The 17,583-nt window shown below is 37.9% G+C and overlaps 1 protein-coding gene across 1 annotated transcript; it reads left to right on the top strand.

The window, feature by feature from the left end:
* Positions 1–15,144: 15,144 nt before the first annotated feature.
* On the top strand, positions 15,145–16,480 carry LOC113311422. The gene is made up of 2 exons (XM_026560263.1): positions 15,145–15,649; positions 15,816–16,480. The coding sequence occupies exons 1-2, from the start codon at positions 15,145–15,147 to the stop codon at positions 16,478–16,480; spliced, it is 1,170 nt and encodes a 389-aa protein (XP_026416048.1).
* The last annotated feature ends 1,103 nt before the right edge of the window (positions 16,481–17,583 follow it).

Genomic DNA, 17,583 nt, shown 5'->3' with positions numbered 1-17,583 from the left:
TTTGAAATTTTTTCTGGTTTTAATCAGTCCACTGCCGACACAGTCAGTTAATTCTCGAGCATGCCGGTACTTCTAACGGCATAGTATGTTTCTTAAATTTCTTTGCCGGCACATGATGTAAAGTATCCAGAAAATTGAATTTCTTTTCACTTGGTTATCGGCATTGATAGGTTTCTATCGAGCATGCCAGCATTTAGTTACAGTATTGAATGTTAGTTAGTAAGCATGGCAGCACCATTTTCCGACATGGTCTTCATCAATTCCGGCATGGTCTTCATCACTTCCGGCGATGTAAAAAAATTTTGGTTCTGACATGGTCTTCATCACTACCGACATAGTGTTCATCACTTCCGGCATGGTCTTCATCACTTCCGAATATAAAAATAAAAAAAAATTGTTTTCAAAGTGGGGAATATTTAGGTTTCAAAGCCATAACCCTAACGAGAATGCCGGAAATGAAGATGGAAATGGGGGATATGATTTTGTTTTATGATTTTAATTTTTTAGATTTTTATTTTGAGGGAAGGGTATTTTAGTATTTTGCCCCGCAAAACACCCCTTAGCAAACACTATTGATTGGGGAAAGTAATTTATATCCCCCAATTAATATAAGTATCCAAACTATCGCGCGTTCTATTTTAGGGCCAAATCCGAGCAAATTCCTTTTTATTTTCCTTAGTTAACTAGTAGTGTAGGTTAGGTTAGTTTAAGCTTTTGCTTCAATCTCCATCTTTTTTAGGAGACTTTCATGATGTTTTGCGTCTTTGTTTGTGTTTTTTCCTTTATGGAGACTCTATATATGCTCTCATGGAGTTTCTTTGTGATTTTAATAAAGATTTTGAGTGAAGGTTTAATTGTGGTGACAAGATTTAAGACTTTTGGGCATATTATATTCTTTTTACAAGAAAAACTATTTTCCTAGAAGAAAAAAGGAAAATGTACAAAACAATCCTAGTATTAAGAACCGATTCACAAAAGCATCCTACTGTTACAAACTATTAACAAAATGATCATACTTCCGTTAAAAAGGGAGTTAAGTGGTGACTCACAGTTAAATATGTTAATGAAATTACCTATATGTCCTTCATATTATCCTTCCACACACAATTATAATTTTTTTTGACGGTGGTGCTATTTGTAGGTGGTGGTGGTGCCGCATACATATCGTTACACCGCATTCAGGATCGTAAAACCACATTCAGGTTCGTTACACCGCATTCAGGATTGTTACACTACATTCACCGAAAGGGTTCACCGCTTCCCCTTCGGGGTTTAACAGGTATTCTTAAGCTTCCACCACCACCACCACCGCTTCATCACCACCATTTCAACCAATTAGTTAACTAGGAAGGGTATTTTGAGGGAGGGTATATTTGGAAAAGATAACACTGTATTATTCAAAAGTGTTAAATCGCATGGAAAAAGACCATTTTGTAAATGAATTACAAAAGTCTGATCATTTTGTGACCGAATTACTAAAAATATGACCATTCTGTAATTGGCCCAAGAAAAAACTCAATCAAAATACAACCGTTCTTTCAATCTAAGATTGCTTAGTACACTTGTTAGTATTTTGTTACTTCTTCTTTTAACGAATTACTCATTGTTAATACCTTTTAATTTTATTTAGAACTTTAATCTTGATGTTCATGAAGTCCGGTGTAATCTCTATTTTATCATGAACGAAACTTAGAAAAAATAAAAGCAAAACCAAATGAGAATAAAAATTACTCGCCTTGTTACCGAAAATCGTAACTCCACGTGAAATTGCATAGATATAAAACCTGTGGAAAAAAAATTATAATTACAATAATCTCTTATTTTATGGCGATTTACATAGTAGAAAACTAAAATATAAAACAATAATTATACGTAGACATGAAATATCCCGATTATTCTCCATAAGAAGATCCAATAGTTAGTAAAGGAGTATTTCTAGTATTGAGATGATAAAGTGCCGCTCTCACCCGTATATATACGAATTAGGCTACATAGGCACCCGCACAGGACCCCATTTTTTTTTTGGATCGTATAAATACTAATTCTTCTATATTTCATCCATCAGAAAAAAAATCGCGCATCAAAGAAAAACAAATGAAACTACTATGGTGTATAGTAATTTCTACAAAATCCTAAAGTTTCTTGCCAGTTTACCTAAATTTTAGCTATTTTGGCCCAATAAAACATTTTATCCTTGGCCCCAATCAGTATCCACTTTCTATTGTACAAAAGTAAAAAACTACACTGGCTGAACACATTATACTTTCTTGATAATAGCACATTCAAGATATCTTGTATCAAACTTCAATATTATCTAAAACATGACATGGGTTCCGATATTAATGGGCGTGACTTGTATGCCGAAATGAAAGTTCTAAAAAGGTATTTACTAGAAGAAACTGTAAGGGAAATGAAAATATTGAATTTCTTGAAAAATATGGAAGTTTGCTACCCAAATGCAGAAATTTCACACGAGATTTTATTGACTATTCCAGTTACAGTTGCAAAGAGATGTTTTTCAAAGTTGGAGCTGACGAAGCCTTACCTTCAATCGACAACGTCACAAGAAAGATTGAATGACCTAACAATATTATCTATCGAGGTAGATATAGTGAACAACATTGATTACGATGTAATAATTGATGAATTTGCATTGAAAAGGCCATGATGATCAATTTTTAGTAAATTAGCTACTTTGTGGAGTCGTTTCATTTACAAATTTTACCGTTTGTTGTCTTTTTATTTTAAACGATCAGGGAACTATTTTAGGGCCCTCATTTTCGACATTTACCTAGGGCCTCAAAAAAGTTCGTTACGGCTCTGAGTACGGCCCTGCTCCAAACATTTAGGGAAGAACTAAAAGGACAAATGACCAAGGACTTCTAAGTAGGATTAACAACAGCTGAGATTCTAATGATTGGCCTCATGTTGAAAATGAAGAGTACCAAGGATTGTAAAGAAAGAGTACAATGTTATTCTAGAAAAGGAAAAACGCATTCTCCATAAACTGTTAAAGAAAAAGTTATCTAATGCAATAAGGAGTACAAATAATGTCCCCCAAACTGCCTTGCATTTGTAAGCCCACATTATTTAAATACCCCACTTTGCGTAACTGTCCACAAAACAAAGCTGAAGTAAAACTCTGAAAGCAAAGGCAATATATCTGTAAATGGGCGAGTTACTGAAGTAAGTTTGGTCATTTTGTAAAATATGAGTGCTATGTGTAGTTTTCATGGGCTAAATTTTTGATGGGGGCATGGAGGACAAATCATGTCTTGACATGTGTTTTTCCAATTAATTGTTTTAAAAAATTCTATTACCAAAAATATAAAGGATAAAATACCATCAATTAAGATAACCAATATTTTCACCAAAAATACACTTCTTTTATTTACACAAAATTGGTCAATTAACCCAATAACAATAATTTCTGGGTGAAAAAGACATGTAAAATTTGATACTGTTCAAATGGACGAGAATATAAAAATAGCCAAGATGTAAACAGTTTCATCCTACCCATTTTCAGTTACTCATTCTTATTTTTAATTTATATCAGGATGCATCCAGTTTCATCCTCGCTCTTTTTTAAGTTTAAAACAGGATGAATCCAGTTTCATTCTTGCTATTTTTTTGGTGTCCATTTCACCCATACTAATTTTTACTCGTCCATTAGAATCATGTTTTAAAAATATTTGGACAATTAACCTATTTTCTGCTTCTTTTATATATTTGGAAACAATATTAGATGGAATCCATTTATAACAAAGACACGTGTCCATCCAGTATTTTCACCAAAAATGCCTCCATCGAAAATGGTGAATATTTGAACATCTCCATTCAGTCTCTCTGTCCATTGCAAGGTACTGCCTAAACTGAAGAGAAAATATTAGTCATAATTGAATGCTTAAAGTTAATGATAAAAAAGAAAAGAAAAAGGCAAATAAAAAATAAACCTCCAAGCCTAGTCATCAGAAGATGGGCAGTTTTTCAAATAAGAAGATTCCTCTATGATGCTTGTTGCATGATGAGGTTTTGATCCCTTGCAAATATTTCGGCTCCTCATGAAAAAAGGCACGTCCTTGGATGGGTCCATAAGCATATAACGGGAAGTTGGGAACATTTCTTGTACATTCTTTTTCTCCTTGTCAAATTCCTCTCTTCCAATCAAAAACAAAAAAGGAAGTTGGGAACATTATATTTTCCTCGAAGGGTCGTATCCGAAACAAAGAATATCTTTCCTAGTTGAAAACCAAATCAAACATCATTCTCCTCATTGCACAAAAAGTTGCAACCTTTCAAGCAAAACTTTTCTGAACAAAGAGAAAGAAAGGCTTTTTAAGATGCGCCTTATTCTTAAAACGATTCTAAGCCTCGTTCCTTCTAATTTTCTCCCATTCTTCTGGAATCCAAGTGACGACAAGCAACACTGAGAGTTGCCTCACGTAAGATAACGAAACATGAGAAAGCGTGTCTTGATAATGGACATGTCTTTATCCCCTTCGCTTTTGATGCATTTGGATTCTTAGCTCCAGAGGCGGTTGGCTCCTCAAAAGAGTACAAAAAGTCATGCACAGTAATGTCATGACTCACGATTCGAGAGAAGTTGTTGTTAAGAGGATATGATTTACAATTCAAAAAAGCTTAGTGACACAACTTGTTGCTCGCTTGACTGCTACTCCAGTGTAATTTATTTTTTTTCTTTAGTGGAATCAAATTGATAAGGTCGAGAATTATAACGACAACACGTTAGACAAAAAAAGCGAAATTGCATATAAGAGGGACATATCAGCAAACTTGTTCTCCTTTATACAATAAGGAAAGGAATTGATGTGGAAATGGAGGCGGCAGAGATGTTTAGCCTACTTATAGGATGTGCGAGTGGTTTTTTATTTCTTTTATCTAGAGGATTGGCTTTATGTCTCCCTATTTTCTGTTTTATCTTTTCTTTTTGGTTAATAAAATATTTTGTGAGCTTTTGCAAAATACAGTAAAAAATAGAATCCTTGGACTAGAGTTTCAATAAACTCAATGGAAGAGAGAAATGAAGGAGAGTTTTTATTATTTCATAGTTCTTCTCGTATCATAACGGCTAGTTTACTTCATATTTTTTCTCTGAAAACATTCTATCAATGGAGTAAATCTTTTAACCTGTGTGAATCCTGATTGTTTGAGGGGGTAAGGAATGGAAGGCATAAGGAGCATTCTTAGTTCGGGGAGATCCATAACCTTTTTCTTTTTATTTCAAATCAAAATCCCTTTCCATGGAAAGTAGTTCTCTTTTCTCTGGTTTTTTCTTAAATTGATTTGCTCTCTTATCTGATTTGTTTGGGTTAAAGGAGTCAGAGGACTTTCATCATATCCTTCTGCATTTGTTTCTTGTTTGTATCGAGGGCTTGGAAATTAACTTCCGTTTAGAGTAGATTTAGATTTGTACACTGCTTGAGTTTGTCTTTGTGCTGTGTGTGAGTCCCCAATTTAATCTCCTTCTGGTTTCGGGATAGAATCAAATTCTGCGCCAAAACTACAAGTTTTTGCTTGTATTTGTAAATTTCTTTCTCTCTTTTTGTCTCTGAATATGTTTGAGTCTAAATTATTTCTGTTCAGGTCTCTTTTCCAGGTTAGCAGGGTTTCAATTTTCATTATCGTCTCTAGTATTTAAGATAACTTCTTTGTTTAAGTGGCCCTAATGAAATGTTAGCGTCTCCTGTCTTGTTCTTCTTCTCTCCCTCTCCTTGATAGGTATCTCATTCCCTCTCTTTTTGTTCTCCCTCTCCTAGTTCTAAATCTTAAACTTTTTTTATCTCATTTGTATGCTCAGGTCTCTAATTCACTTTTTGGTTAAATCTTTTCTAAGGGACTTAGGGCGTCTGAATGTTGTTACAGTTGGTACACAATCTTTCGAAAGTAGGACTGAGGATGCAGGTTTTTAGAATTTTAACTATTAGAACAGAGTAGTCCACATTCAACCATAGTTAATACCTTAGAACTAGAATAGCAAGTTACATTAAAACTTTCAAAATAGCTAATACCTTAAACATGAAAACAAAAGAAAGTAAAAAGTTCTTAAAAAGCATAAAAAAGACTAATAACACCTAAGCATTCTTACTGCTGGTTTCTTCATCTTGATTTCTTTCTTAAAAAACTATCTCCCCCCTCTCTTCGGCCTCTTCGGCTGCCTCATAGTTACCCTTCCCCTTCTTCCAGAGATATCGTGCTTCCATCCTTCTTGCGTATTCATAGTCCATCCCTGGAGGCATCTCGCTATGCAGCAAGGAGGGATCTATTGGTATGCCATTCTCAAGGCAATACTGAATTTCTGCCCGTGTTTTGGAATCTAACTGCTCTTCTCCTCCGGCTTCATGTTGCAGTACGCGAGACCCTTAGCTTGCTCAGGATGAAGAAACTTGTCGGTTCCACAAAAATAACAGAAGTAATACTGAATTCGGTGTAGATGATCCTCTCTACATCTTGCTACCCTAGTGAAGGAAACCAAAGCATCCTCTGGAATAACCAAGTGATTGCAACCCATTAGGCTCAAGTTTTTTTTGAAGTTTCTTAGAGCATTTCCTATAGGTAGTCTCCATTTGGAGACTAACTCGTCCATACGAAGGACCCCTCGCTCATGTGAACGAGTGAATCCACTATGGGCAAAAAGAAAAAGAGCACTACACCGGAGATGCTTTCCTGTGAGAAGAAATTTGAAATCAAACGGGTAACAGTCCCCGTTAATAAAAAGAATTCCAAAATTTAATAGTAAAATAATAATGGGAGGGAAAAATTAAAATTTAAAAAACATAATTTAAGCATTCATGGGGGACAGTCCCCCGTGAGATAGTGAAAAACAATATGGACGGGGGACTGTCCCCGTCCAACCCAAAAAAATTTGATACCCGGGGGACTGTCCCCGTGTAGATTTATTTTCTCAAACGGGAGACAGTCCCCCGTCTAGTGTTAAACTACCAACTACTCGTTCATATGAACGTGTTGGGGGTAAAAATGGGATAAAAACTATCCATAACAGCCTTTAATTAGAGCAAATTGATATTGCACTCTTTCAAATGAAAGATCGACACTACCCATAGGATTTGCTCTTAAAATCTACTTTCTTTTGGATAGAAATAGCTATCTAATGGAATTACGGTGCTTTTATAACCGTATGGAGATGCATGCTCTAAACATAAAGGAGAGCACGCCTGTGCACAGACCATTAATGCCTACTACCCCTTAGACTTCTTATTTCTCTTCTTCTTGGTTTCTCCTCCCTCTCTTGAAATCTCTTCGTTTTCTGATCTTTAGCTTACTTATCTTCTTAAAATGTGTTTTTGAGCGCCAGTTTAACCTGTATGGTTTAGGTTAGATGAGGTTTAGGCTAGCCCTTACATATTTTAGTGTCCCATAATTTCGTCCAATTTTTCTAGGTGCTACCCTTTTAGGCTTCTCGCTTAAGACCTCTAAAAAATCTTAAGTTTTTATTAATCTAATGAACAATCTAAATTATTCCTTCAATAAATTATCGCTTCTCTCTTACTTCATTATCTCCTTTGTCTTTTCAAAATCTTTGCCTATAGATTCTAGTCACCTCTAGCCTCTATGCTTATATCTTTTCTTAAAAGCCTCACATATGAGTAGTTATCTCTTTTTGCTTGCTCTCATCCTTGATAGTCTCAATCTAGTAGGTTTATCAAAGTACTAGATGGCTTGGTAATAATAGTGTCTCTATCTCTTTGAATTTTGGCCTCATTTTAGTAATGCCATTCTATTGACTTGCTCTTGTAATATTTTACATTTTTTAAGTAGTTTTGCCTAGGAGCTGTATGGTGCGTTTGAAACCATCTTCCCTATCTTCTTTTCGAGTGTTTTAAGGAGTTTCACTACAATTTTATTTGAATACATGTGACCGAGTTTTTCAATGCAGTCTACTTTTGTCATGTAACCTTGTTCTCCTGTCTTTTGTTTGGACCATGAGTTTTTACATGATCTTCTCTAAATCTTTGAGAATTATTTTCTTTTCAAATCTCTTAACCGCTGGATTTTAATTTTAGTCATATCTCTTTCTCCTCCTTCGATTCTCGTACCTAGGAATATGCGAATCCCAAAATTTTATAGTCAAACATTGTCTGAATATCCTATGTTTGCTCTGCTTATCATGAAAAGATTGTTTTTTTCACTGATTTTTCGTATTTAGCATCGTTCATGGTTTGAACTGCTTTTTTGTGTGACGTGAAGTATTAAGTCTTTATATGTCTCATTGGTTTTGAAGATGTTTTAGTCAATAGCTATTCCTTATTTCCTTTGCTCAGGGAGACTCAAATAATCTTTATTGTCATCTTAGTGGTCTTTCTTGGCCCAGCGTTTTGCTAATCATAGTAATGTAGGAATTCTTCCAACTCCTCCGGCTTTAAACCTTCCAGCCTGAAAAAGCGGGGTACAACAACCACACCCAATATTTTGCTTAGCAATCTATATGGACAAACTCCAATATACTTTCTATAGAATCAACTAGACAGTCAGACTCAATCTAGATAAAAAAGTATATCAAAGAGTTTATATTTCAATCTCTCGATTTGATATATACTCAAGCAAATAGAAATCTGCGAATCTTTATCAAATACTAGAGAGATAACTTGGATGCTACCAAAGACCAATATCCAAGTGTCAATCAATTTAAATCAACAACCAAAAAGTCGGATATTCTAATTGATTGAACAACGCACAACCTGTGATATTTCAATTATATAACAAAATATAATGCGGAAAAGAAATAACAAAGACACCAGAATTTTGTTAACGAGAAAACCGCAAATGCAGAAAAACCCCGGGACCTAGTCCAGATTGAACACACACTGTATTAAGCCGCTAGACACTAGCCTACTCCAAATTAACTTCGGTCTGGACTGTAGTTGAACCCCAATCAATCTCACACTGATCCAAGGTACAGTTATGCTCATACGTCTCTGATCCCAGCAGGATACTACGCACTTGATTCCCTTAACTGATCTCACCCACAACTAAGAGTTGTTACGACTCAAAGTCGAAGACTTTAATAAACAAATTTGTATCACACAGAAAAGTCTACGGTAATAGATAAATCCGTCTCCCACGAATATACCTACGAGTTATGTTCCGTCTTTTGATAAATCAAGGTGAACAAGAACCAATTTATAAACCAGACTTATATTCCCGAACAACATCCTAGTATTATCAATCACCTCACAATAATCTTAATCGACGCAGCGAAAAAGATATTTTGGAATCACAAACGATGAGACGAAGTGTTTGTGATTACTTTTATATCTTGCCTATCGGAGATATCAATCTCAAGCCAATTATTATAATTGTACTCGTACGATAGAAACAACAAGATCAGATCACACAACTACGAGAAAGTAGTATCGGTCTGGCTTCACAATCCCAATGAAGTCTTTAAGTCGTTAACCTGGTTTAGAAGAAGAAACCAAAGGTTAAAGCAGAATCGACTCTAGCTTAGCACAACTAGTATCACACAAAAGGTGTGGGGATTAGGTTTCCCAGTTGCTAGAGTTCTCCCTTATATAGTCTTTCAAATCAGGGTTTGCAATCAATGTTAGCTTGGTAACAAAGCATTCAATATTCACCGTTAGACGAAAACCTGATTTAGATTCAAGCTAATATCTTTCAACCGCTAGATCGAAAACTAGCTTGTTACACACAAATGAAATGCACGTTTCTAGGCTCGTGTAACCGTACACAAACTTGTACATTTGTTGGTTCAACAATAGTCAACCAAAAGGTTAGCCATATGATCACTTTCATATCAACCATATTCTTCTTCACCATAACTAGTTCAAGTGACTCAAATGAACTAGTTAGAGAGTTGTTCAATTGCAAGGAAATCTTATGTAACTACACAAGACACAATCGAAGTAAAAACGATTTGATTCACTCGAATCGTTTCGTGAACTATATAGCCACGGTTTGCAATTTGCATTCCTTAGTTTATATAAGAATAAGTTCACAAACATCGTTTTTAGATATAACCTACTCAAGTTCGCGGACTTAAGTTCCCGGACGGAGTTCACAAACTCCAGCAGAATTTCTCGGGACGAGATCTTCGCGGACTGAGTTCGCGGACTTGTCTCACGCCACCATACCGGTTCTCTTGATCAACAAAGTTCGCAAACTTCGGTTCAAGGAATAAAGACTTATACATATATGTGTTTCTACAACAATGCTTATATCCTCCAATGGTTATATAATCTAAACTCTCATTTCAATCATTGAAACATTCTAAGAGGAAGTTGATATTCTATGGTTATTATTTACAAACTATTTTTCGTCAAAGTAAGCAATTTCCAAAGTGATTGAAACTTGTCATGCCTTTCGTCACTAGGTAAAGATGAACTTGGTTAAAGCGAAAGCTTACCAACACATATTTCGATAAATAGATAGGCGAGATAAACTCGGCTCGAAATAACAAATGTGTATAATCTAAGTCTATATAGAAAAACGACTTTTGTCTCAAGATAGGAGATAAATAGACCTTTGAGTGATAGATAAGTTCAAGTCTCCACATACCTTTTAGTCGATGAAGATCCACTGGTTCCTAGAGTAGTCCTTCGTCTTGTATGATGATTGTCATGGAGTTCTTGAGCTCAACTACACTTTCTATCCTAGTCCGAGACCTTAGCTATAGAAGACTAGAAATGATGACTTATAGTTTTGATCACTAACATTGACAAACATGCTTGAGATAGCAACGCATGCGAGTTCGACCGAGCAATGCTCTAACAATCTCCCCCTTTGTCAATTTTAGTGACAAAACTATCAATACATGTGGAATACAAAAAATAAATAAATTAACTTTTGTAGCTCCCATTCCATACACCTAATTCAACATTACTCGAAATCTTCGTCACTTCCAAGTACTCCAATGATCCCAAAGGTTGTAAGTTTAGCATCATCGTTGTTGAAAATCCGTAGCTATAACAACGAGAAAACAAGAGTTCTCAATCATTGGTATACAATGTCATAGTATCATTACACAACGTCAAAGTTCAATTGTATCACAACTTCAACAAAAATACTATGGTGATATTTATCACTCCCCCTTAATCAATACTCCATCTCACATGGAAACCACTCCCCCTTACATAATGATCCGAAAACCATATGTATTTGTAGTGTGAACTACATATTAATTCTCCCCCTTTTTGTCAATAAAATTGGCAAAGGTACAAGAGCGAGATCCTAATTAAATTTCCGAAAGAGACATTTCTTGACCAAAAGAAAGCAAAAATATATCATCTTATTTAGATGCAATCATAAAGCCGAAGCTAAATGCATTCATCAAGGAGTTTGTAAAGATACAAGATAACCCCTATAATAGTCCACAGCCGCACTCCCCATAAAGATTTGGAAATTAAGCACAAGTTCAATTAAAAACTCTCCCCCATAAAATGTCATTCCCGAAAGAACAACAAGAGCGACCTTAATTTCGAAAGAAAAGAAGGATTTCTTTGGACATAACAAATCTCATACAAGTATGAATTTGAATCTAAAATATTCATTTAAACTAACCACAAGAGAACCCATGATTAATTTAATCGAAAAATGCTCAAACGTAAGTGAACTGATGGAGACTCAAAAATATACAATTAGATTAATCACAAAAGAACCCATAATTAATCTAATCGAAATACACAACCAAACTAATCACAATAGTAATCAATTTAATTGGTCATGCTCGACATAAGAAAACTTACGGAGCAACAACTAAATTGCCAAACAAGATGATTAATTTAGTTGAATATGCGCGACATAAAGTACCTCACGGAACAACAACATAGCTAATCATGAAAATAATCAACTTGTTCGTTCAATGCTCAACATAAGACACTTTACGGAGCCCCACAGTAATACATAAAATATGGATCAGGGAAGATCAATACTGAAACAACAAGAGCGACCGTACTTTCAAAAGAAAAGAAGGATTTCTTTGGACAAAACACAAAAAAAAAACAGAAAGAATCAACTTACTGAAACAAATGCAGAATTGGAGTAAACACTTATTGGAGTTCCAAACTCAATTGCCCAAGAGATCGAGATAAGTACAAGGGAAAGAGTTTTAGGAAACTAATGAACCAAATCTGTGTGGGTAAAATACCCGACGACCACATGTCAACATCTCAAGGGATGATTACATGATAATATGATGAGATGAGAACATCGGAATCATCCTCTAAAAAGGAGGGTTTGTCTGAATCGAGGCAACTGCACAAGCGTCGCATGAACAACGTGTGTAAGGAAAGGTCTAATATGCTCAGACGGTCAAGTCTAAAAAGCAATACCGCATTTAATGAAGGATAAGAACAAGACATGGTAAGACCTGCATCGTGACGGAAGAATCAGACGATCTATACTACTACCCAGAGGTGATAGAGCACGAGGTTCTACACACAATAGCAGCAGCTAGGACGATGGAAGACATCTCACCAAACTCGGATGATCAGGCCACCACGAGTTTATTCCGCCTATAAATACCAGTCCATGTAGTAGGAGATGAACAGCTTATGTAACCTTAGATGGTATTTCTACCGAGAATTCCTGAGAGAGGTCTAGATAGAGAGAAAGTGAGAAATCTAGAAGAGATTTGTAACTCTTTCAAGGGTAAGACCTTATAATCAATAAGAAAACATCTTCTTTCCCGTGGATGTAGGTCTTCATGGCCGAACCACGATATATGCTTGTGTCAATCTTTACATTTCATGCTCTTTACATCTTGTTCATAATTGAATCTTGTATGTTTTAGTAGTTCTTAGTCTTTTATTTCACTTGGATGTAGTCATCAGAAAATATGCAACTACATTTTGGCGCTAGAAACAGGGAGGTATGAAGATCTAATTTACCTCCCTAATAACATCTCTATATTGTTTTCATAATCTCCATGAGAGGAGTGTTTTTTCACACTACAAAGTAGATTTCTGTTGATATGAATGAGTAGAGCTCGGACTCAAACATGATCTTCACGATCTGAGAAGTCCTGAAGAACCTCAAGATTAACAGATCTGCGTTTTTCACCGATTTTCTTTAAGATTTCTTGTTATTTCAATGATTTTTATGCCTTCCTCAGGGAGCTTAGGAGAGTTGTAGATCGGAGTAAAAATGAAGTCTCAAACACTTCGGTGCTCAAACGATAACCTCCATGAGAGAGCTGGGAAGAGATACTAGTCAGTAAGCTACATAAGGGAGATATTACCTTATGAGAGTTGAAAAGACAGATTTTCCATGATGTTTTCCATCAAACTCAACAAAGTCCAAGATCTCCTTCTTAAGAACCTAAATCTAAGTCAAGGGGAAGGATTAACGAGTACATAATCATTCATCAAACTCAAAGTTAGTTCAAAATCAAAATCTAAAAGATGATGAGAAATAGTTCCTAGAATGGGAAAATATGCTCAATCGTCATAATTTGATTTTCTCCCTGAAGAGGTATAACGTGTTGAAAGAGGTATTTCTCTCGAAAAGAGAGAACTGATAAAACACCTTTTCTTCATCATTAACATCTCGTGCAAAGAGGGAATGTTTTGACGTTTTCACATGTATCCAAAATTTACTGCAAAGTCTTCCTGTACTAAACTGTCTAGTCTGAACTATGACTTAGTAATTGCACGTGTTATTGCATATATTGCAGGGAAGGTAATGCTGACATGACGATCTACTCGCAGGAGCCAAGGTGAAAACGGTAGAGCCCAATCAGAAGGACTCGACGATATGGAGCCAGGCGAGGCTCTGATTAATGGCGAGGTCCCAGGAGAGGGACAACCCGATGACCAGTATCGGGAAGGACTAACTGACAATTCTATCTCCGAAGGCGAGGGAAACCCCTTCGAGATGCATGATGACGTCCATATGACTCAACCAGGAGGGTTGAACCGTTTGCCAAGGCAAACGACGAACAATGAGGCCAAGAAGGCAACCCTTCAGACCTCGGTGATGTCAACGCTGCCATCGCAGCCATCCTGAAATCCCAAGAAGCTCAGGGGTGAGAGAATGTAGAAACTAAAAAGGCGAAACAGAAGGCTTGAGCGGAGAAACCGCAAGCTTAAGCGAAAAGCAAAAAAGAAGGTGCCACTCGCTACTGTCGAGGAGATCCCAAAGGAGGCCTTTGAATATTTACAAGATGACGAACGAATTAACATCCCTGACACCTCCAATGAGGAAACAGCGGATCGCTTCCCCAAGGGAAGCAGAGGTACACTCGACCACGAGAATAGCTCATCCGAGGGATCATCAGATATTGATCCCAAACATCGGCGATACAAAAACCAGATCCAAGAAGTTAAAACCAACTGTGAGGCCGAGAACCTCGCAGCCCCAAACCCCAAGCGAGGGGAGACCTCAAGGTCAACTCATTCTAAGATTGTATCGTATGCCGAACAATCAGGCGATAACTCAGGGCGATAAAGGCATCGCTATCATGAACCATCTTTCTCACCCGAGAGAGCTCTGGGAAGAAAAAAGAAGGACGAAACAAGGCGAAACGATGACCAACTTCAGGCCCGACTCAACCGGCTTGAAGCAATGTACAGAGAAGCTACAGGAAAGCAGGAGAGCAAGAAGCTGGCGGTAGCCATGCAAGAAGCGGTACAATCCCCCTTCTCTGAGAATCTGTTAAGATTACCATTTCCAAAGAAATGTTCTCTACCGATGTTCACATGACCGTTCATCGGAACAGAAGATGCAATTGAGCATCTTAGAGCTTATCGTATGACGCTAACCTAATGAGACCATTATGACATGGTATTGTGTAAATTTTTCCCTGCCAGTCTGAGGGATGAAGCCCTAATGTAGTTCAACAACCTTCCCAAGGGCTCAGTTAAATCGTTCGAGCACCTATCCGAGCTATTTTTAGAAACGTACATTCACAATAGCAGGGTCCGACCAGAGGTCGACGGACTGTTCCAAATGTCCTGAGGGCCAAACGAGTCACTCCGCTCCCTGGTGACACGGTGGAGGAAGTTATGTGCTGAGATCGGAAAGGTCCCTGAGGACTATGCGATCTTGGGCTTTAAAAATAGTCTCAGAAAGACAGACCCTCTCTTTTTCCGCATGTATGAAACTATGCCAAAGAACTTGGGCAAACTATGAGAAAACCAAGAAGATTACATGGCCTTGGAGGAACTCCAAGACGGAACTTATGACAAGTTGGCAAAAAGAACTAGTAGAGGAGCGAATGTGGTAGAGCCACAGAACCTACAGGTACCATCCCAAGGAGCGGGTCGATCCAACAACGGATCAACCCAGTTCGACAAGCATCGGACTGGAGGATGGAAAGGGCGAGACCAGGCCCAACAAAAGACGGGAAAGTTCGTAGACCCAGTCTACACGAAGCTAAACATCCCCATATCTGAGATCCTCAAAAATATTGACGGACAACATAAAATCACTTACCCATGGAACAGAGGTCAGCAGCCAGAGCGAACTAAAAATAGAACTGACTTCTGCGAGTTCCATCAATTCCACAGCCACACGACAGAGTCGTGCAGAGACTTGAAGAAAATGATGGAAGAAATGATCAATGAGGTGAAGCTCAAAGAATACATCGCGCAACCAATGACTCCACCTACCGCTGGGGAACCCATACATCGTGTGGAGATCCACGCGAGGCACAGTACTTAGGGTGTAATACTATATCACACTCGGCGATCACCACACCTATACAAGAAGGAAACATTACAGACGAATTCACAAACGAAACTTCCAGGGCGATGAAGTTTTCAGTGTTTCCAGAGAAACCCCGATTGAGGGATGGATGAAATTACCCATTATATTTTCAGCCTCGGAGTCCCTTGATGGAGGACGAAACCATAACGATCCACTGGTGGTCACGATGGCCATTGCACTCCCTGAGCACGAAGGCGAGGAAGGAAAACCTAAAGTGCTACCATGGGCAATGCCCAAAATCTTAATTAATAGAGGTAGTTCAGTTGAGATTTTGTTCTATGAAACATTCAAACAAATGGGTCTTAGGGACGAGTGTATCATACCCTTCACTTATAACATTTTTGGCTTCAACGGGTCATCAACCCGCCCAAGGGGCGAGGTAACGTTAGAAATCCGGGTGGGAAAAATCCTCACCCTAACCACTTTCTGTGTGGTAGATGTACTATCACCATATACAACCATTGTCGGGCGATCCTGGGTCCATGGGATCAAAGGAGTAGCCTCAACTTTCCAACAAAGGTTAAGATTCCCTACGCCATATGGAGTGGCAGGAATCGTTGGGGACTCTGGCGAGGCGAAATACTGTTACAAAATGGACGTCCAGAACGGCGAGAACAAAGTAAACTCCCCAAAAGCACAGGCGAGGAGGGACAGAGATACCAATAACCTGGTTGAGACCCATGACTACATGGCCATCAGTGACACACCAGCACACTCGGATGATGCCCCAGCCTCGTGCAACACCATAACCTCGGGACCGACCATACGACCTTTATAACAATCACGGGACCTCCCCGATGAGGGAAAGATCAAACCTCGTTCTCATACCGAGACCAAAGTCTTTCCTCCTATGAAGACAGGCACTATTGAGGTGAGCCATGAAGAGAGCCACTCAGGGAACAACCCAGAACGAAGGATGTTACTAAAAAACCAACAGGCGACCTCTAAGGAGCCAAGCCAAGTAAGCCCACGATGCGTCATACCACTGTCAACAGTGTTTAGTGCAACTGAGACGTCAAGAAAATATCAGAACAAAAAAGCTGATGTCGACACCCACAAAGTTGTGAAGGACCCTTTCCATAACAATTTACAAAAATTTGTTGTTGACTGGCTTAAAGATGCCGCACCCATGGGTGCACTACTATCCCTAATGGATGGATATTCGGGTGACAACCCCTACACTAGCAAGACTAGAATGCAAGATTCTTATCATCCCCACACTAAAGTATACTTTGGGCAAACAATGACGCCCACCCCAGAAGGACGCAATATGCACAGGAATACCCTTTCCACCATTCCCGACGCTATATTGAACTCTTGGCCATTAACCAAGAAGGCAGCAAACATTGCCGAGCCTCAACAGACTACTCCAGGACAGCAGATCGCTAAGCAAGATTACTTTACAACGCGGGCTGAAAATAAAAGCCCAAAGGCTTCTCAACCCTAATGAGGAGACATTAGCGCATACCCCTCACCCAGAGTAACACACAGCCCATGAAGGCTGATATATATAAAAGGTTCACATATGAGTCTAGGGCTTCGAGCCCCTACTTGTAAGCAGGTCATGAAGCCTCCCTCGAAATGTACTAAGGGTTGAAACCCTCTTTTGCAAATAATAAAACCACTCCTTTTTGTGTATTACTTGTCTACATTACGGTTTTAATTTCTAGTTTAAAGTCTTTATTGTTACATACTTTTCTTTTTTGGTTTATATGCGCATCTAGATTAATCACATCATACTTGCATTCCCCCAAAAAAATATATATATATAAAAAAAACAAAAACAAATACACAAACAAGTCCATCAACAACTATGGCACGGTGTTGGCCACACCTCCCATTCTACTACGAATGATGCGGGTAAATAACCTAAGCTACCTT

Source organism: Papaver somniferum, chromosome 9 (genome assembly GCF_003573695.1).
Source record: "Papaver somniferum cultivar HN1 chromosome 9, ASM357369v1, whole genome shotgun sequence".
NCBI classification, from domain to species: Eukaryota; Viridiplantae; Streptophyta; class Magnoliopsida; order Ranunculales; family Papaveraceae; genus Papaver; species Papaver somniferum.
This window is presented reverse-complemented; position numbering and strand designations above follow the sequence as displayed.

Bases quoted from the DNA above. Each gene is read 5' to 3' on its own strand.
- LOC113311422 (XM_026560263.1), top strand. From the start codon at position 15,145: ATGGCCTTGGAGGAACTCCAAGACGGAACTTATGACAAGTTGGCAAAA. The intron at 15,650-15,815 runs GTACTTAGGGTG...TTATATTTTCAG, and splicing joins GGAGATCCACGCGAGGCACA to CCTCGGAGTCCCTTGATGGA.